This window comes from Diorhabda carinulata, chromosome 4 (assembly GCF_026250575.1).
Source record: "Diorhabda carinulata isolate Delta chromosome 4, icDioCari1.1, whole genome shotgun sequence".
Taxonomy (NCBI): domain Eukaryota; kingdom Metazoa; phylum Arthropoda; class Insecta; order Coleoptera; family Chrysomelidae; genus Diorhabda; species Diorhabda carinulata.
The window spans coordinates 25,654,914-25,675,836 of NC_079463.1; the positions used below are offsets into that span (position 1 = coordinate 25,654,914).

Genomic DNA, 20,923 nt, shown 5'->3' on the forward strand with positions numbered 1-20,923 from the left:
GCTTATGGAGGTGTTGAAAGGCGACAAATTATTATTTAAATTGTGCGATTATTATTTTTAGTCCACAATTTATTGATAGCTTTGCAGCATTTTTACACTAGTCGCCCTTGTTATAAGCTTTTATACTTTGCAAAGTAATAAATTCAAATAGCTCATCGCCTTTAAATCAATTTTATTGCCTTAAATATACATAACAATTAAACAAAACGAACAAACATTAAATTAAAAATTATTCAACATATTTTTGCTTGTTTTAAAAATAAAAATTATACAGGGAAATGAACAATTAATTTAATACATAAAAGTGAAAAAGTACTTCTAAAACTTTCTATTTCGAATTGAGTAGAAAGAAAATTTTTGTTCTCATTTTCAAAAATTTTGAAACTATTTAAATAATTCAAATAATTAATCTCATTTTTTTGTTCACGTGATTTTCTCTTACAATTAATAAGAGAATTATGTAGATTCCTGACTTATGATCTCAGATCATGGATTCATCTCTATCGCCATGAAAGTAATGAGTCCATAACTTGGAAACCATATTTCCTTTGGAAAGAATGCTTGAATATATTGTTAAATTCGTAGTAGTACACATTTTTTGAGCATTGAAATTGAATAATAAGTTAATTAGTTATCACGATTAATTATGGGTTTAAACTGGTAGGTCCTTACAAATCTTCATAGCCATCTCACTTAATGGTTCAAGTTCCTTCCTATTTACTAATTCAAATTCAGTTACAAAATAATAAAAGTGTTTGTAGCATGTGTTTACGTGCGCTTCCTGAAAAATACAAACAATATTATTAATTAATAACAATATAAATTGATGCAAAAGTTGGATATTAATACTACTCTCCAACTACGGGGAATATAAGACCAGTTTTTGAAGTAGTAGAAAGAAAAAAATCATGCAGATGATATAATATTCATAGTAAATATTTTATAAATGAAACAGAAAATATGGCAATAACAGGGAATAACACTAAAACTGTAAATGAAAAGAGTAAAGATGTATGTAAATCTAGAAACAATTTGGGATAGATAAATTTGCATAATGGAAACAGAGAAAAAAATAGAAGTGATGAAAGCAGGATGTAATACAGAGAGAAGTAGATCAAGAAGAAAGTGGTTATATCAAATAAAGGAGGTGAGGGAAGTGAAAAGAAAAAACCTGGATAGAAATAAAGATTACCAGGTAGACCAAGAAGAAAGTGTTTGGATCAAATAAGGAAGATAGGGGACATGGAAGGAAAAATCAAGAATGGAATATAAGTATTAGCAGAAAGTGAAAAGAAATGAAAATCTAATTTCTTGGGGATGATTTTGAAGTCATTAACGTTTTTCTTATGTTTAATTTCTTTCTTTTATATTTTGGTTTTAATTTTTGCTGTTTTTATAATGAAGTCAGAGAGATTATCAAGTCTTTATTGTGGCTTAGTGTTTCAAAATAATGTTCATGTATCATACCACATGAAGCAAATAGATTAATACCTTTTAAAAATGATAAATTTTTAGTTATACTCACTGCTGCTATTGTTACAATATTTTGAAAATGATGTATATAAACATGTACAAAAACTCTATGTAATCTGGCCAAAATTTTGCTACATAAATTTGAGAAATTTTTTGGAAACGGTCTATCACTGGTACAAGGAAATAAATCTTGGTTATTTATTTGCATTTCAATCCAGTCCATGAGATGACTTATATATTCCTTGGCGGGAAGAGGTGTGGGCTTCTTAAATTTATCACCATCTGCCCAAAGATATTCGAATCTAGGCCCTCCTGACATTGTAGGACAAGTTTGTTCCGTACAAAATTCACATATGGTACCATATATGAGATTAATACGATTGAAGAAATCCACAACTGCAATATTAAATTATTATTATTATTGAAGTTAGAATTTCTGGAATTGTTGGTAATATTCATACTGAATGCACCGTTTAAATTACCACTAGACTAACGAGTTTATCTTCAGTCTCTAAAGACAATAGCTTGGTTATTGTCTTTAGAGACACAGTAACTGTGAGTGTTGGTGTAGTGGTAGTGTGAGCTTGCTAAAGCCTTGAGAGCTGTATTACTTGCATGACTTTAAATAGCTACCTATTTATGAAGATAATTAATAACATCAATAATTGGCTAGGGTGTTAAAACGTTAGGAAGTTGTTGTCAATAAAAATTACGATGGACTTACAAATAAACCAAAACTTACACTATGTATGTTATATGTAAAAAATGTCAACAAATAATTATCCTGCAAAGTTACTTATTGAGAATTTTAAAAATGGTAATTTTTGGGCTGTTAAAAACTTTTCATCGATAATGTATAGATTTAACAATAATTTTATCAAGAACTTACCATGAACTGCTATCCAATCATTAAGGTCTTCCCCTTGAGGAAGTTTCACAGCAGATCTTAGATTTATTCCAGAATTTAAGCTAGCTTGAGCTTGTTTGTATAGACTATAACGTATTGTTCCATGAGCAAATTTTTTTTTAGGTCTGAATGTCTAAAATTAGAATTTTATGCAATAATTTTTATTTATGTGTGTATAATTCTTTACTAACAGATTTCAGCTAATAAAATTGGCATTTTTAGTAATAAAACTCACCTTTCCTTTCTGGAAAAAGTCTAAAAATCCATTTAATGCCATACTTTATGATGTAATAATAACGAAAATAAAAAATTAAAAGTGTAAACAATATACGCACAATAATAAATGCATATTTTGTACAAATAAGTCAATTATAATATTGACACATAGAAGTGTACTCATACATATAGGAATCAAGTTAATTTTAAAATCTTGACTGGCTTACTTGCTATATCAATGAACTAGTAAAAAAAGAGGTATTGACATTTTAAGTCAAAATAATTCAAGATGGCGAGAGCCAGCTTGTCGTAGTAGAGGTCAACGGGATTTTTATTTTGTACTATTTATTATAATTTTAGGATTTGAATAATTTCAATAAATTAATTATTGTGAAACGTAGACAGTGTATGAATAACACAAAAGTGATGGTATTCAAACAATTGCTTTTGAAAAATGACCAAATAGCTGGAAAATATTTACCTGTCAAAAATTTGTAATTAGATTTTTCTTGTTCTTTTTTGAAAATAAGCAATACAATTTTAAAAACGTTGTACAAATTTAATAAGATATATACAAGAAGTTCATATCAGAAACATGGAGGCTATGCAATATGAAACAGCTCGAAATATGACCCTTTTATTCTTTTTTGAACGACTATTAGATAAAGGAGAACCAAGAACTCTACACGACTTGAGCTGTCAATTTGGTTCTAAAGGATTTACCAAAGAAATGCGACAAATCGCTGGTGGAAGCCAAAGTGGCCTTAAAAAATTTTTGAGCCAGTATCCTTCTTTATTTTGTATGGATAATGACTATGTTACTGTTAATACTTTTCAACATAGTAGCAGCAAAGACAGTCAAGGTAAGACTTAATATATTTATAATTCAGAACTAGTTATTTTGTAATTTTCATGCACATTTTCAATTTGTGCTGACAGAGGCAATTACCATCAAAAAGGCTTCTTGATCTCTGGAATTACAAAAAAAATTTTCTTGTATAGTGTATTCCATTCTATTTTAGAATATTTCTTTGTTAGGAAACTCATTTTCTTTGTACATTACTTCTATTTTCTGTTTACATTAATATTCAACTGCAAGACTTGATAACTCTACTTGATCACTTTAAGTACGTCCCTACCCTTATTAACTGTTCTCAACACTTCTTTGTTAACTTTTTTTGATGTCCTAGGAATTTCAAGCATTCAGATCAATTAAAGTGGTCATTATAGAGATATGATTTCATTTTTTATAGAAATAGTTCTCCATATCTGGATCCAGGTTGTATGTTATTATAAAACCCAAATACAAACCCCTCAATGATTTGGAGACACTTTAAACTGTCTGAAAATTACTGTATCATCTGCTTACATTACAATAATAAATTTCAATCATTTTTATTCACAAACACAGAAGTTATCTAAATTGTATCTAAAAAAAAAGGTACAACTCACCGTTTGTACAATAATTAGAGTTTTTTGGGAATCAGTTTGCCATGGGGTATAATACGAGAGGTGATAGTATCCGGCTTTTCAATTGGGGAAGGTTTAATTAGTGGAAAGCCTGAGATTGATTTTTGTTTGTCTCTATTATTGCATGATTAGTCTCAGATGTATATTAAATATTGTGTTCGGTTTTTTTTTTTATTTTGGTATGGAATATTTGCAACTTCAAATACTTCTTGCCTGATTGATGTCATTTGTTAAATGCAATATATAGGCATGCAGTATTATTTTTCACAATAACAGTTTTTTTGTCATTTATCCTTATTATAAATTTTGTTTGTGATATCATCAAAAGATCAGATAATTATTTTGCTTCTTCAATTTTTTAAAATTAATATTCACTTGAAATCTGTGAAGAACCAAATAGTTGAATAATTGCAATTGAAAGGTTCGTTGAAAATAGATTGACAACAGAAGTCAAATATGACAGTTTTTTTTATTTAAAATCAATATACAAACATATTTTATATTACAGTCTAATATAAAATATCAAAATTATATTTGTGTCTACATTGGAAATATCGATAACCCCTAAGTTATATATTAGTGCTATATTTTGAATCCAAAATAAATATTGCTCACATTGATCCCAAAGCTATATCTGCTCTGATCATGTCCAATAGCAGAGTTCAAAGCGATGATTCCACACTGCTTGTAAAATGTCGATATTTTCCAACATCAAATGAAAAAATTGGTACAAAAGACTTTTTACAAGCTAGTTCCAATGCTGTCAGCCTTATGGAACGTTTTGGTAAAGTTTTCACACCTATTACAAATGACATGAGAGAAAACATCATTAAATTAACAATGAAATATGAGGAAGACACACATTCTAATAAGTATTTAGATGATATGATCATTGGAGAACAGTCCAGTGGAAGATCCTCTGCAACTGAAGCTTTGTTGTGGTTGAAAAGGTGAATTTCATAATTTTTCTGCTTTATCAGAAATATTTTTAACGGTGATTAGTATTTTGTCCTACATTCATAAGTCACAAAGGATCAAAGATACTAAATTCCAATTATAAGCTTCGTTTTGCTATGGATTTTACTTGCAGTAGTTGAAAATTTATATTATGATTCTAATGAAAATGTACTTTTATGGTCAATATTGCAGAATCAAAAGTACTTTTTCACAGTGAAGTTTATAAACTGAATTTTACTTACAGGTGTCTTCATTTTCTCTCAAACTTATTTCATTTAATAATAGAAGAGAGTAATAATGGATCTATTTCAAATGATTTAGCACCTTTACTACAAAAAGCTTATGCAGACACGTTAGAACCTTACCACGGTTGGCTTGGCACTCAATTATTCACTATTTTGTTCCGATACATGCCTTTCAAGAAACAAGTGTTTTTTACACTGGCTTGTGACAAATATGACTGTGATGAATCTGTATTAACAGATATGAAAATATATAATGATTATTTATCAACTACGGTTCGAAGGTTAACACAATTTTATGTACATAATGGTTTGGAATCACTAAATGTTTAATTTATATAATTGTTAATAAATAAATTTTGCATTGTCGTATAATTTTATTATAAATCTGATTAAATTAGCGTTAAGTAAAGCAGAATAAGAAAGAAGTAGACAGGTTAGAGACATAAACGGCAATTAGTTTTATCAACCAATAAAACACAATAATGCATAGAAATAAATGCAAACTCCTTATTTACATAACTAGATGAGTTTCGTGCTTTAGAAAAAAAGAGACCAGACATAATAATAAAAATTTCTCATTTCTGGATATACACACTTTTGAACATACATAACCTAATGGAAAGAAGGTGGAGTGATAATATATATTTGCGAAGAATATAGATACAAATGAAAGCTGATCTTTCAGGGGGATTCTAAGATGTCAGATTTTTTTGGAGATTTGCATTAACAAATAAATCCTGTTGATGGTATGTCTAAAATGACCTGAAAATGTTTGAATTGAGAACAATTTCTCGATTGAACTGATTAAGAGAGTATTTTATTAAAAAATAAAATTTGTGATATTGGAAGGTTACAATTATCGTTGAATCAACTGAAATACTATGTCAAAAAATAATGTCGGGATATGCCAAACTTTTTATGAAGACACTCCTGAACATATTTTACAGTATATTTTCCTGTATCCATGGTAAATACAGACATAAAAGATCATTTTGCTCCTTTTTGAACATACATCATTTTTACATATGCTTATTTCTGTTGTTTGAGGTTGAGGTCTTCTTTCTTATTTTTCACTTCCATGATTTTTAAATTCATAATTCTATCTCATAAATTTCATGTACGAACAGTTTATATTGTAAATTAGTCTTTCTTTGTTAAAATTTAAATTTTAACAATTACAGAAAACAACCTTTCACAATATAATTGTCTTTTTATGAAGAGAGGTAATTTAAAATTTCATATTCGAAAAGAAATCAGTATTTTGATTTAATGTTTACTTTTATTAGGGAAAGATTATACTACGCAAGCTGTGGAGTATTTTTCTGAAAAACTGGCTCAATATGGTGAAGGAACTGAAGTGCCTATTCGCAGCCTTTTGGGACACCGTTCCCAAGCAAGTCCTGAAGTGCGTCATGTCTCAGGACAACATTTTCATGAATTTAGAGATTTTCTCTTCAAACATCCTGGTACATTTATGGTAGATGATGAAAAAGAAACTGTGATTTTAGCAAATTTTGAGTCCGTTAAGAGTCACTGCCCTCCAGAGTTACATTTTCAACATGATGTTAAAATTGATCCACAAGAAACTCAGACTTTGTTAGATTTTCTGGCACAGTGTATTGAGGTAAGTTTTTCAAATGTAAATTTTGTAAGAGTCATTAACCTTATAAATATTCCTCATTTTAAATGGATCTTACAAAATACATTTTTAAGGTCAAAGGTCCGGTATTAGTGGAACAACTCTTTCAAATAGTCAGCTGCAACCTTCCCGAAAGTATGTGGACGAATTTATTCAACACTCCAACTCAACTTATGAGTTTTTTGAGACTTTTTTCAGACAGTTTTCATATACATTCGAATTTAGTAACTTTGATTCAACCACCCAAAATTAATCAAAAACATATGTCAGCTCAAGTTAATCTTATGAAGGAATATAAAAGAACTAATGAAGAAATGAAAAATGCCAAAAATCTGTCTATAGATGTTTGCAATGATGTTAAAACAGATAAGGTTAGTAGTTAGTCATCAATTGTTAAGTCTCCCAGCTGACGTTTCAAAATTTCACCATTAAGGGTATATATTACTTTTATAGGTCGAAAGAATCGAAAAACGTGAAAAACCCTCAACTCTCCCCATGGAAGGAATAGAAATAAGCGAAAAATATCCATCTGTTCCGATGGAAAAGGATAATATACAATTATCTCCTAGATCTATAAGTGATAGATTGAAACAACCTAAAATTCAAGCGAAATCTATGAGTCCTGAACCCCCAACTTCTCCTGTACCACCTGCAGGGTCATATATTAAAAATGAAGATAAAAGTAAAGTTAATTTTAAATTAGGTAAGATTAAACATACCGGTTCTTTCACTACAATTTGACCCTCTCATTAATTATGTAACTGACTACACCAAAATGTTTCCACAACACAAAATATGACACCTCGAAAGAACCCCTTTTAGATGTATCTAACTACAAGGTGTAATGTTCTGGAGTGTGATATCTTTGCCTGTCACAACCCCTATAAATTGTTCCAGTAACTGTTTGGAAGATTTTATCTGCCCCTACTTTAGCCTGTCTCTGCTATTTAATTTCCCTCCACTCCAGAGTGTTCCGGAACACATTGGAGAAAGTTCAGAATGCGGGAAGGCTGCAACACACTCAAAATTACACTTTCTGACGTCTGTTTCGATAACCAATTTATCATCTTAAGAAATTGCAATGTTAGTAAATAATGTGCTAAGAAGCCATATCTAATTATGTGGAAGAATGAAAAAGTATTATATGATATCTTGGAAATTTTGTTTAAAACATTTTTATTCACATTAATGGGGTTAAATTTAAAGTGAAAAACCCGGTATAATGCCCATGTCTTTTCAAATGAATTGAAACAATGAATTTGGTGTATGATTATTAATTCAATTATTTAAAAAAATTATCACAATTTAAAAAGTGATACTGGGCATAATGATAATTTTTAAAAAACTGTATGATCAGCATTACTTAATGGATTCACATTTGAAAATTACAAAATTTCAGCTAAAATTTAAGAAAAAGTATTACAACTTTTAGATTTGATATTTTGGAAAGGGATCGAAGGAAATTTTCTTATATATCATTGTTTCATAAATAAATTCTTTGCAAACATTCCTTATACTTTTATTAGTAACATGTTTTTGGTGTTTATATAAGTTATTTTTTAGGAAATCCTATTAAACAGAATTCGAATGAAAATCAAAACGATCGAACAGTACTATCGCCTACTTTCCAGAAACCTTCCATTAAATCAAATTCTACGTATAATCAAAGCTTGAAACAACGTATCAATACTCTCGTACTAAAAACTTTACAAGAAAATACAGGTAGAGAACAACGACAAAGTATGATGAATCAACATATAACACACACCGATAGTTGGAAAACAAGACTTTTCCAGAATACCAGGTAGATAATGTTAATTTGTTAACAGAAATCAAGATTTTCAATAGAAACTAACAACTTCTTGAATTTATTATTTTCTGGGAGTGAAGATCCTGATTTCTGTACCAGTGTTACCATTTCATCTAAAAGGAGGGAAATTTAAAAAGTCACAGAGTGATCGACTGGCCCTTGTACTATTATAAATTGTTGAACTTTCTTATTAACCTTTTGTTGTTTTTTTTTTCATTCTATACCTTATTTTAGTTATTACTTATAAAAATATGTAAAAAATGAGAACTAATTTACCCACTTTTTATTTTCTTGATGAAATTATCGGTATCTTGTTTCCAGGGTAATTTGTACGACGAGAGAGTGCCAATTGGTTATAAATGATATAATGAATAAAGAAGAAAATAATAAATTTGATGAAACTTGGCCTTTCACTGCAGATAGGAAGGTGGTGGCTTTTGATTGCGAAGGTATCAATTTGGGTGTAAAAGGACAACTAACTTTGATGCAAGTTGCAACGATGACCGGCTTTGCATATGTATTTGATTTAATATCCTGTCCTGAGATGATCGAACATGGACTTAGAAGACTACTGGAATCTAACGAAGTTATAAAGGTTGATGCAAAAAGTGTTTTTTATACAGGCTGTACAAATTTTACTCCAAAGTTTGGTATATAAGTTATTTTAAGAGGCATTAAATATGTTATTAAGAAAAATAGTAGATAACTTTGGAAGTTCTCACAGTACTGCTACATGAGACGAGTTTCAAAACTTTTGGGATATGAGATTTCTCAAAATAAATTAGCATCGAGTTTATATTTGGCCAAATGTATCGATAAAAAAACTATCTATCATTTACAACTTTATTAAATTAAAATTTTCACACTAATTATAGCATTATCAACAATTTTGTAACCATCACTTTGAAAATATATCACTTCACATCACATTTTAGATCACTGGTTACTAGGGGGACACAGCCGCACGTCATCTATCGGCACCAGTTACAACTTGATGAAATGAAAACTAAAATAATTGGTGGGTGGCTTAATGTATTGGGTAACCCTAGAATTATTTTATAGATCTAGAAGAAGAATGTTACTAGAAACTCTAAAAGCTTTTTCTGCCATGTTAACGTAAAAGTTTGAAAAAATATACAGGATGTCGTATTAAATATCATTATCTACAATACAATACACACTGCTAATTCACCCTGTATATACGTGTGTATCTAAATGAATTTACCTCTAACATGGACTGTTTATTTAGGTTGTTCATGATTGTCGAAACGATTCCGTGAATCTCTACAACCAGTTCAACATAATGATGCGAATGGTATTTGATACGCAAGCTGCACATGCTATTTTAACTTACCAAGAAACGAATCGACCCGTATATAAAGCTAAAAGTATAGCTTTGAACGCGCTTTGTGAATGCTATGGCGCTCCTATTAATCCTATGAAAGATCAATTGAAAACAATTTACAGGTAAGATTTTTGTGATAAGTTTTATTAAGAGAAACGTACTATATAGTGACGTCACTATATATATAACTAAAATTAAAAATCAGGTTGCTTCTTTGAGAAAGCAAGGCGTAGTAACTTCGAGTAAAAGGGAGAGCAAGAAAATGGAAGATTCTATTTTCCTATATTTAGTATTTTTCATTAGAACAGTTTTATTTTTTCCAGGAGGGATCAGAAATATTGGTCGAGACGGCCTCTAAGCAGAGAAATGATACTGTATGCATCTGCCGACGTTTTGAGTTTGACAAATGAAAAGATATATTATCAAATGAGTAAAAACATAAGACCAGAGAATAGGGAATTGTTGTTAGAACTTTGTGATGAGCAGGTGTGTCCGTATCAGAGATTTTAGATTATTATATTATTTTTTTTTTGGATTTTAATAATTATGAATTGAAATGTTTGTAGCTACAAATGCACATATCACCGGATAGTGTAAAAATGAAAAAGCGTCAGAGAAAAACTGAAACTGAAGTGATGGAACTTAGGACGAAATTGGCTCAAGCAACTAAAAGCGTTGTTTTAAGCAATAGAGAAGTTAGACTGCTTAGGTACATAGAATTAACAGATGACGAAAAAGAGAAGCTCAAATCTTCTGCCAAGGTAGCAAAAAAATTAGAAAAATTGGAAAGTTTAGGCAAGTATTCGCTTAATGCAAACAATTACACAAGAATTTCTAGTCCAAATGATAAATTGATTTTGGTTACTTTCTCTAACGATCCAAGTTATTTGCAGGAAGTTATCAAGAACAGTTCAATTGCTATTATTATTGGATTATATGACGCCCTCAAACAATAATCCATTTGTTAGCCTATTTGTGTGTATTGTTGTTGATATTTGCATATTACAGTGTACCGTTTCACTTACCCTTTGATTGACTGTGATCTCATGTTCCCTTGTAAGTTGTAGATTGTTTGGAGAGTCGTTTTGGCTTTTCAGCAGCTCTGCATCTATACCTAGAAGATATACTCTCCTCTCAAATGAGGCTATTTTTTTGATGTTTTTATGTCCCAATCCCAAATATGTTGGCATTACTCTTTCGAGGTATACTAATCCTATTGCAGGATATAAGCAGAGTATGGCTTATTTGACCAACAACTTAGTATCGTTTCTGGTAATGAATCTGTTGAATTATCTTAAACCTTCACCTATCCGTTTACTTGGTAGCCCAGTAGCCATATTAGGATCACATTCCTGTTACATATTGCTTTTAGAGTTTGTTTATACTTAATATTTTTCGAGATTTGATTTTTTCTACAATTTTTTGTTCTGTTTTCAAAAATATTTCCATGCGCAGGTCAGGATCGTGAAGGAGATAGTTCAGAAGAAGATGGAGATAATGATCAAGATTATCCTAGTTTGGACAGCGATATGACGTCGCCACGTAATTCCGAGCCTACTAGTCTAACAGAATCAATGCAAATGGTCGATACAATATTGAATGATAACAAATTAGATCGAATCGATAAAATAGAAAAATTAGAAACGATACTCAGTAACGCTGCCATATTACAAAATGATATAGAATCTGAAAAGTGTACTTGTAGTTGTCATTGTAAATTGAATAATGGGTATAAGCAAGACCGCGTTGTATCTCCTACTAATGAATACGTTAGTAGCGTTAAAGATGACGATGACGGTATGGTCAAGGCGAATCATTCTAATATAGGCACACAAACCCTTAGCACCGGTGATATAGTCGTCACCAAAATATTTTTTAACGAATCTACCGAATGAAATACGAGGATACGTTAATTTTTTTATAATTTAATTTTCGTAGTGAAAGCACTAGGTAATAGTTCGGACTTATATCGGTAATTGACATTATTAAAATTTATTTTTGCATTGAAGATACCCCTATAAAAATACATGCACTATATTTCTCAAAAAAAAACCATGATGCTCAGTTCATTTATAGAAATTTTTGGTAGCAAAAAAATGTTGGGAGGTTTAAATAATTGTTTTTTTATTTTTGCAATAAAATTTTGTTGAGCCTTATATAAATTGGAATAATATAAAATCCATGTAGTGTTTTTGATAAAATAAATTAATTTTAGTAAATAATGTCATATCCTTGCGATTTTTATCAACTATCACTTGAATAATGTGTGGTAGATACTTATTGCCCTAGGGTATTAAGACTGCTTCCTCATTGATTAATTCTCTCCTCTTATTTCCTGTCTCTTGTCATTTTTAGAGGTGATTTTTAGTCTTAATCTGTTTTGATCTTACCCTCTTGTACTTTTGTGTCTATATTTTCTCTAGATAACTCAGTGGACTTTTTTTATCGGTACCTTTTTGACCATTGTTTTAAATACTTACATAATTTGTGAAAATTACAAATATTAAATATTCTTATTTACCCTTAAAGCCTTTCTTTTCTGACATATTTTCTTCTTTTCTTGGAGTAACAATTTTTGTATTGCCTTTTTTGAATTTCAAAATCTTGTTACATATCTGATTCATTAAACTCCTCAAACATTGCAATGATTATCTCCTTATTAATAAAAATGCAGGCAATAATAATGTCTAGGTAATATCGCAGGTAAAAATATAAAACATTGAACATTGATATTAAATAACCATAAAATAAACAAGAATAGAAAAATATAATGAATAATAAATCAGCTTAGTTTGTCTATTCAATTTTATACAGTACAGGAAAGCTTAAAGTAATAAATCTATTATTGTGTGCATAATTTCAAAAAACTTCCCAAGCAAGTTATTTGAAGATTCCAAATTGATGTGAACGTGAAGAAATGATCCCTATCTTTAAACCGCTTCAAATGACAGGTACATCCTCTATTATTTTATGTACAGAATTCAAAATAATGACTTTTTTCTGTTCAGTTTTCATTCACTCTATATAGTAGTTACCACTAACGGACAGTTTAATTATTTTACTCTTTGTGTATTGAATGTTTGAAAATACTTTCTTCGATGTAATTTTGAATTATAAATGAGACAAAATCAAATTGTTTTTTGTATTTCCAATTTCAGTTATCGATATTTGTCCGTTCTTACGTTAACAATACAAGGTAATTTGTAGTATGAAGTTTTTATTCAAGTAACTAATGCTCAATAACAATCTTTTTTATTGTTTTAGATGAAATTTTATAAATCTTTTAATAAAGAATCAATGACATACGTACAATCGTACGAATAATCCAGAAATCAGTGACAATTGATGCTTGAGACTGGAACTTTGAATAATGCCTTTCCCAAAGTGATTCGAGGAACTTCTAGGTGACATTAGGAGATTTTATAGGGTCTATACACGATCACTACTGGTGAAAAAAGTTGAGAAAACTCCTTTTTATACAGTTGTGTAGTGTAATGTAGTGGCCGTTAGGTTTTTAGGGGCCGTGCCAATGCTTAACAGTCAAAAAGCATTAGTATGGTGGTTTTACCACTATACAATTTATTAATTAGCAATTCATCAAATATAATTATTGTTATTGCAAGTTTACATGAGTAGTCGATGGGTTTTACCCCAGCAATTATATTTTTTTATATGCTTTGATAGCGTTGATCGAGGTCCCAAAAACTCTCTCAAAACAAGTTCCATCCTCAAGCCTAAGACCATTCTTCACTTGTCGTTGGCTCTCGGACTAAAATAATGTAGGAAGAAGTTTATTATCATTTGCTTCTTTTCAACTATAGATTTTGGCTTAGATCTATTTTGTTTTCTACTACATGGTATGTTGTCTTAATATTTCAAACAATGTAGGTGGAATTTAATATTTTAATTGCTTTATTATATTTTATTAAAATAGAAAGTTTTATAAGAAATTTGCAACACCAAATTGGACGTAGTTATGTCTAGAAAAATTAATATTACATGGAATTGTCCAATTTCTTATACACAAAAAAACTTGACTTATAAAAATTGATGGCACAGACTAAAATGATATGTATATATATATATATATATATATATATATATATATATATATATATAATGTATATTACAATATGAATATGTAACATTCTTTCGGCGCTACGAGACGAAGCTCAGGTATGAGGATTGCCTCATTTATCAGTTTTTTTCCTGATATGCTCCACGTGCTCGGGGCAGCTTCAATGAAGAATATAAAATACTCCAGGGGTCAGTATGATGATGACGAATACGCTGAAGTCAGTTGAACAGATTTTACTTGCATAACTACGTCCATTAGTGGATATTTATATTTTTTTTCGGCAATAATCGGTTTGTTTTTCTACATTCCACAAATGATATTTGAAAATAGTGCCTTTTTTGATTTACTTATTGTGAAATTTATGACTTTAAATAATTTGTTTTGCTAATAGAAAATAAACATGACGTTTGTTATGTTGGGACGTTTTCGGATGAAAAACTTCCCTCCTAGATTCTTTGTATTCTAATGCGATGTTAACTATGGAGAGATGTTGTTCAAATATCACCTTCCAACTTAGCAAACTTCGTATAGTTCTTCCATTTACAATTGCAGAATTTTAAAAGAAGCTTCAATAAAGTAGTAAAAATGGAGATTATTACTTTTAGTTATTGAAGTATTTTTAAAAGATAAGTTTATAGCACTATATAAGACCACCCTCCTAAATTTTTAACTGGATACAAATAAATATGATAAGGAAAAAGTAGAAAAAAATCACATATCTATTAGATGTGATGGGTGAATGTTATTTGAATATTTACCAGAATGTCTGGAAGGAATGAAAACATGTCACTGGGATTTTATTACACTGCTAATGAGCACTTGGAGTACATCTGAACATATACTGTTGAGGTTGAGTTCATGGACTTTATAATCAGTACAGAGTAGTACCAGTCGTGAACTGAGCTCTTTTTGAATCTCGTTGAATCTCTATTTTTTAGAAAACGAAATTCCAAATTAAGAATTATAAAGAAATCAAATGCTTTGTAACAATCAAAACTCATAATTATACATAAAAAACAATGATTTTTCAATTTTTATAGGACTAATCTGAATTAGAAACCAAACTGAACGCCATTTTGTGTCCTTATAAGTTTTCAAAGATGAACTTTTCAGGCCATTTAACTAATACTATAACTATAATATTCATGTTAATCAAGTTCCTTTGAATGTATAAGGGGTAGTGAGCACTATTTTTCGTTCCGATATTTAGCATATAAATTCATGTTAGCAAAGTGAATAGTTGATTACTCCTCGTACAGATGTAATTCTAAATGGAAGAATTGTACAGTCGATTTTTACACTAACTGTATAAAATACTGAATTTTAATTATTATAGACTGTAATAAATATAATTAGCAAGGTTGGGCGAATAAAATAATTGTTGTACATATAATTTTGTTTTTTGAAATTTATTATTTCTCTGTTAACTAGCAATTTCAATTTTTTCGTTGTAAAATAAAACAACTGATGATAATGAATGATACAACTTGATGTGTTAACAGTAGCGAGAGGCACTGCGTTCGTAACATGTTTGAAGATAACAACTGTCGGTGGCTAGCGCAGTCAATTTCGTTATTGTATAGCAATAGATATTATTTAGTAATACTTTTTTGATGAATAAAATAAATATACGTTGTGTTTATAGCTTTACAATAATCAATTCTTAACTGACGAAAATTTTATATAATATAAAGTACAACCTCTTTAATCCAAACAGTGTATTTTATAGGATTGGCCGAAGTTATCGTCCAATTAAAAGGGAATAAACCGCAAATACCAAACTAAAGGTTACCCTGCATATTTCGAGAGATTCCCCCCCCAAGCATCAAGGATTTATTTTCACATGACACAAGGAAAGGCAACTATTGAAAACTTTCTATTAGCCAAACTAGATATATATTACTTTTTCGCTGTGCATTCGTCCCAGTTATTATTTGGTAATATTAAAAAACAAAATAATATGATATTGTGTAGACATGTAGTATTTGGATGTTTTAAAATTATAACTCGTGTTTATAGGATACTGAGTGTTACCGTCCATTTCCCCCACCTTTTCCAGAATTGCGTCTTGAGATTTTATGATTGCGGTGTGGTTACCTTATAATTGAATTGTTTCTACGTATACTTTGTTGAACTGATGAAGATTGATGATAATTTTCACCCTCACCCGTCATTTTTAGTGGTTAGTTAAAGTTTAAACACACTAGAAGTAAAAAAGTCTAGTAACGGCAAACAAGTTCAGTTTGGATGTTCGGATTAAAGAGGTTGTACTTAGTTCACGTTTTTATTATTTTTTTTATCAAAGCAATATATTTAAACTTTAATAATCGTTTTATATCACAATTACAATGGATGAAAAGATTGTGTAACTTTAAAGTAGAGATCAGTATAAGTTTAAATATCTAAACAAAAGTTTAACTGTCAATTAAACAAGTTGTTTATTTTTAGTAAAGTGCCCAATGTGGTTGAGGTTTACATAAAAAAATACTTTTAACAAATTAAAGTAACCGTTTTAAATATACATGTGTCCATTAAACAATAATTTTTGTATATAATACCAATATTATGATATGTTAATTCAAATCTACTAAATATCTAAGATTTAGGATTTTATTAGATTTAAATGGGTTTCCTATAATATAAATGTATATTAAAAATCTATATCTCTACTTTAAAGGTTACTTTTATGATATAATAATTGAAAAAATAATAATTTCATTATTATACGTTAAATTTATATTATTTATTTATTTATATTGTGATTTATTGATTAATATACAAAAACATTTAAGAAGAAACTGGAAAATAATTTTGTAATTGTATGAAAATATCAAAAATAAATTTATTTATTTCAGCTAGTACTTATCGACAGTCACTGTTCTTGAATTTTTTAGTCCAATTGTCATTCGACTAAATACTTTTCTCTGTACTTGCTATTCCAAGCTCTATTTTTTTAATTTTTTCGCAAATTAAGATAATTGTCACCAAAATCATCATTCGGGGCTTGAAAAGTACCTGGGCGTTGCTTGTCTTCATATATTTACATGTTCTACCACCGATTGAAAAAACCCTCATGCATGACAACATCAAAAGAGTTAATTCAATACAAATTAGAACTAAAAGGTCAAATACGAAATATAAATACTATGAAATTGACATCACTTGTAAGGAAGACGAAGTAAGAGGATAAGTAGCTAGAGCAAATAAGGTCGTGGGATGTGTATGTAACGTTGTATGACGGAACAAACACTTAAGACGAATTTATAAAGCGACAATCAGGTTTATACATCAAAAATTAAACCCGAGAAACAATGTCGAATTGCAGATGGTAAAAATGGCAAGGGATAAATCTCCAATTTGAAAAATGTGGAGTAACAACCTAAAGGAAAGATATCCGACCATCTTGTCAGAGCTCCTTCCTTCTATCTAATATGGTTAAAGGAAAGATCGGGAATCTACTAGGCCCTCCACAAGTAGTAGCAAAATTTATTATACTAAAAAAATCCTGTAGTCTATAATTGATGGTTTTTTTTAGTGGCACCGATCTCGGGATGTAAACGTTTTTGCTATATCCATTTTTAAATTTGGCTCAGTCTATTTTTTGCGCATTAGTCAAGGAGCTATCCATGTTCAACAATTGTTTGTGCGTCTGCTGACCCAATCCATAACCTTCCTGATTTCTTCATAGGTTACTATTTATACCGATATTCGTTTACCAGTTTTTTCAAGGCCTCTGGAGTGTCACCCTAGCCATAAGGTCCGTTCTTACGAAATAAGGTAGATTGATTAGACTTTTTTTATACATACAAAAGTATATGAAAATGATCTACATCTTATTGCTAGTTTCTTCCTTCTTGTTTTTGTAATTTTTTAAAATTGATATTATACATATCTACTAATATACACTTATTTGTTTAGACATATTTCCAGATAATTTTATTGTAGATGCCATATTTACTAAGCAATATATTTATTATTTCAAGCTGCTACTAGCAAACTGAAAATTTATGATAGTATGTCGGTCAATTTATGAAATATTAAATCTAGTGATACAAAAAAATCAGCTGTAGTAATACTTCAGCCAAGAAAACCATTCGATTTCTTAAATATTGTTTGCGGAGGGAGTTTTGATTTCTATTGAGAGCTAAACTAAAACACCCGGTCCATCCCAGTATTACTGAACTAAGTTGGTAGATATTCATACTGAACACACTGTTTACACCAAAACTTACAATTACACTGTCTGTTGAGCGTTTTGATAACCAAGTTATCATCTCTAGAGACTTAAGGTAAACTGAGTCTCTGAAGACGCTAACTTGGTTATCGAAACGCTCGACAGACAGTGTAATTGTGGCTATAGACTGTAATTTAACAAACACGTAGTAAAAGCCAAAGAAAATTTCGGTTTTACTTTGTCGAATTTTCATATTTGAGAGATCGAAGAGGTACTAAGGTAAATAATATCTTGTATTTCTGATACCTGAATATTCACTGAACTAGATTTTTAGCTTCTATCATTGGTATAAAAATCTAGTTTTTGTTAGAAATTCTCAAAATTTGATTGGTTTAGCTTGAAATTAGGAAGTTATTTTGAAAAAATAAGGAACGCCGTAATTATTTGAGAAACGACATGCACGAATTTTATAAATTTTGATGTTCAGGGTTTTAGTAATATGGTGGTATTGTTAGATCTTTCGTGTATCTGCAGATATAATGAATTTTGTTATTTCAAGTGGATCACCTTGTTTGTCTAATATCGAACGAAACCTGCAGCTACTTAAGACCATTCTTTACACGTTTCTACCATGTTATGAAAAAGTCTCATGGTTGCATGTAAAATTGATGGGGTAACGATTGATTCAGTTTCGGAGGAATGTCTTCAGTAATTTAAAACCATCCGTCAACTTCAGTTTATTGAAGTCTTCCTCCCTTCCAGTATACTCCCAGGTGTCACACCCATGATTCTTTAGTCTCTTGCATTCAGGAAAAATGCGGTTACATGTTTTATCTTCTAATCCACAAAATTTTCTCAATTATATCTTATACCCGTGATTAATACCGGTTATAGATTCCCATTCAATTTAATCTGATCCGATGAAGAAATTATGGGCCCCCTTTTTCGCCAGGGAGATGTGAATCTACTCAACAATTCTTAGACACTTTCCAGAGCATGTGTTGATTGGGGATGTTATACATTTGCTTGGATTGTAGTTCTAATTTATCTCTGCAGGGCTTCTAAACGACAACTGAGGGTTACAACGGATGCTCGAAACGTTTCCAATACATTTTATAACATCCCTGATAGGTTTTGATTTTTATCTGTGTATTAATTTTGTTGATTTGGAGGGCATGGCACAATATTGATTCACTTGTTGCAGTTTTTCTACGACCTGATCTTCTTCAGCATCGGATTTTATACGGAACAAAATTTATAGAAATTGTGTACGCCGATAATTGAGGTGTTAAATTCTTGTATTTCATTAATTTTTAAAAGTAACTTTTCAAGGTAAATTATGAAATGTAAAACATATATTGATTTTTTAGTATTATTATCTAAACTATGTCAATCTGTTAATTATAGTTACAAAATTTGAATATTTTTTGTCTGTTTGGTAAAACTGTAATCTTTTTTTATACTTTTTTATTGGAACCCGTTTGTTGTGTTTGTCTTTTTATCTTAAATGTTTTATTTTTTAAGATATATTAAGACTGTAACGATGTCTAATCTGATACTAAAAGCAATAAATGTATTTTCTAATATACAATACGTTTGCAGGTAATGGTTTTTGTCACTATTAATTGATAATTTATATTTGTTGTTTGTAATTGCGTTAACTAAAAAATAAATGGACACAAGTATGTTGACTGTCGTCTCAATTTCCAAACCTGACACATGGAGAGAGAAAGAGATAAAGTCCGATATCCAAATACTCAAAAAATACAATAAGAGAAGGGTCACATAACATCTATCCAAATCGCCATCGATGGAAACACTTCAAAGGAGTTTGAGATCCACGCTGTCTTCTTTCTCTTGTTCGATCTACTTGACAAAATTGATAACCCAAACTATAGTTTCGCCGACTATAGCACGCCGGTGTCGTCGTTTAAAGGGCGCTGCGGTTTCTGATTTGATATAATCTGGACATAAAATCACCATAATCAGGTATTCGCCTCGCACATCTGGAGCTCGTTTCCCAAGCATACCCTGAGGTTGCTTGACTCAATAGCAATTCGACTTGTAGTTAGTCAGAAACTTCGACAGCTTATACTATAGAAAAAACCTCGCTGACTTGATTCAGGTCACTCTCAGAAAGTCGAGATCATGTTTTGAATCATTTTAAGCTGTTTAGTATGTTCAAGTGATCCGGATCAAGAAATCAGTATGTTGAAGTGACATTGTTATAAATATTCAAAAAAATCTAATTCGATAATTTGTTGCGTACTACTTTAGTCATGTTGTGAGTTGTTACTCTTCTTTAGATCTGGCTGAATAGAGTCCTGTTCCGATTCCAGAAGTTCTCGTTTTACTTCTAGATCTAGATCTGAATTTAGACGATCACATTTAGGATCAGCTAGATCAAGACTTAGTTCTGCTTGAACATTTCGTTCGCTACGATCTAGATCTGGCTGAATAGGGTCCTGTTCAGAATCCAGAAGTTCTCGTTTTACTTCTAGATCTAGATCTGAATTTAGAGGATCACATTTAGGATCAGCTAGATCAAGACTTAGTTCTGCTTGAACATTTCGTTCGCTACGATCTAGATCTGGCTGAATAGGGTCCTG

The 20,923-nt window shown here is 30.3% G+C and overlaps 3 protein-coding genes across 6 annotated transcripts; 2 read left to right on the top strand and 1 right to left on the bottom strand.

Annotated features, from left to right (window-relative positions):
- Positions 1–157: 157 nt before the first annotated feature.
- Positions 158–2,774, bottom strand: LOC130893478 (MOB kinase activator-like 3). The gene is made up of 4 exons (XM_057799655.1): positions 2,616–2,774; positions 2,363–2,513; positions 1,526–1,869; positions 158–781 (listed from the first exon to the last, which is right to left on the bottom strand). Exons 1-4 carry the CDS (start codon positions 2,655–2,657, stop codon positions 653–655), a joined length of 666 nt encoding a protein of 221 aa, XP_057655638.1. The 5' UTR covers positions 2,658–2,774; the 3' UTR covers positions 158–652.
- A 93-nt stretch (positions 2,775–2,867) lies between these two features.
- Positions 2,868–20,003, top strand: LOC130893479 (uncharacterized). 4 transcript variants are annotated; one of them, XM_057799658.1, is made up of 11 exons: positions 2,868–3,459; positions 6,555–6,892; positions 6,982–7,042; positions 7,106–7,278; positions 7,361–7,610; positions 8,471–8,711; positions 9,039–9,312; positions 9,967–10,184; positions 10,386–10,548; positions 10,629–10,857; positions 11,518–20,003. In XM_057799658.1, exons 1-11 carry the CDS (start codon positions 3,192–3,194, stop codon positions 11,955–11,957), a joined length of 2,655 nt encoding a protein of 884 aa, XP_057655641.1. In that variant the 5' UTR covers positions 2,868–3,191; the 3' UTR covers positions 11,958–20,003. The 4 variants fall into 4 exon arrangements, with proteins under 4 accessions (XP_057655641.1, XP_057655639.1, XP_057655640.1 ...); XM_057799656.1 differs by having other exon boundaries at positions 6,982–7,278; XM_057799657.1 differs by having other exon boundaries at positions 6,982–7,278; positions 7,361–7,589.
- Positions 4,522–5,640, top strand: LOC130893481 (pleckstrin homology domain-containing family A member 8). The gene is made up of 2 exons (XM_057799660.1): positions 4,522–5,016; positions 5,268–5,640. Exons 1-2 carry the CDS (start codon positions 4,712–4,714, stop codon positions 5,596–5,598), a joined length of 636 nt encoding a protein of 211 aa, XP_057655643.1. The 5' UTR covers positions 4,522–4,711; the 3' UTR covers positions 5,599–5,640.
- Positions 20,004–20,923: the final 920 nt, after the last annotated feature.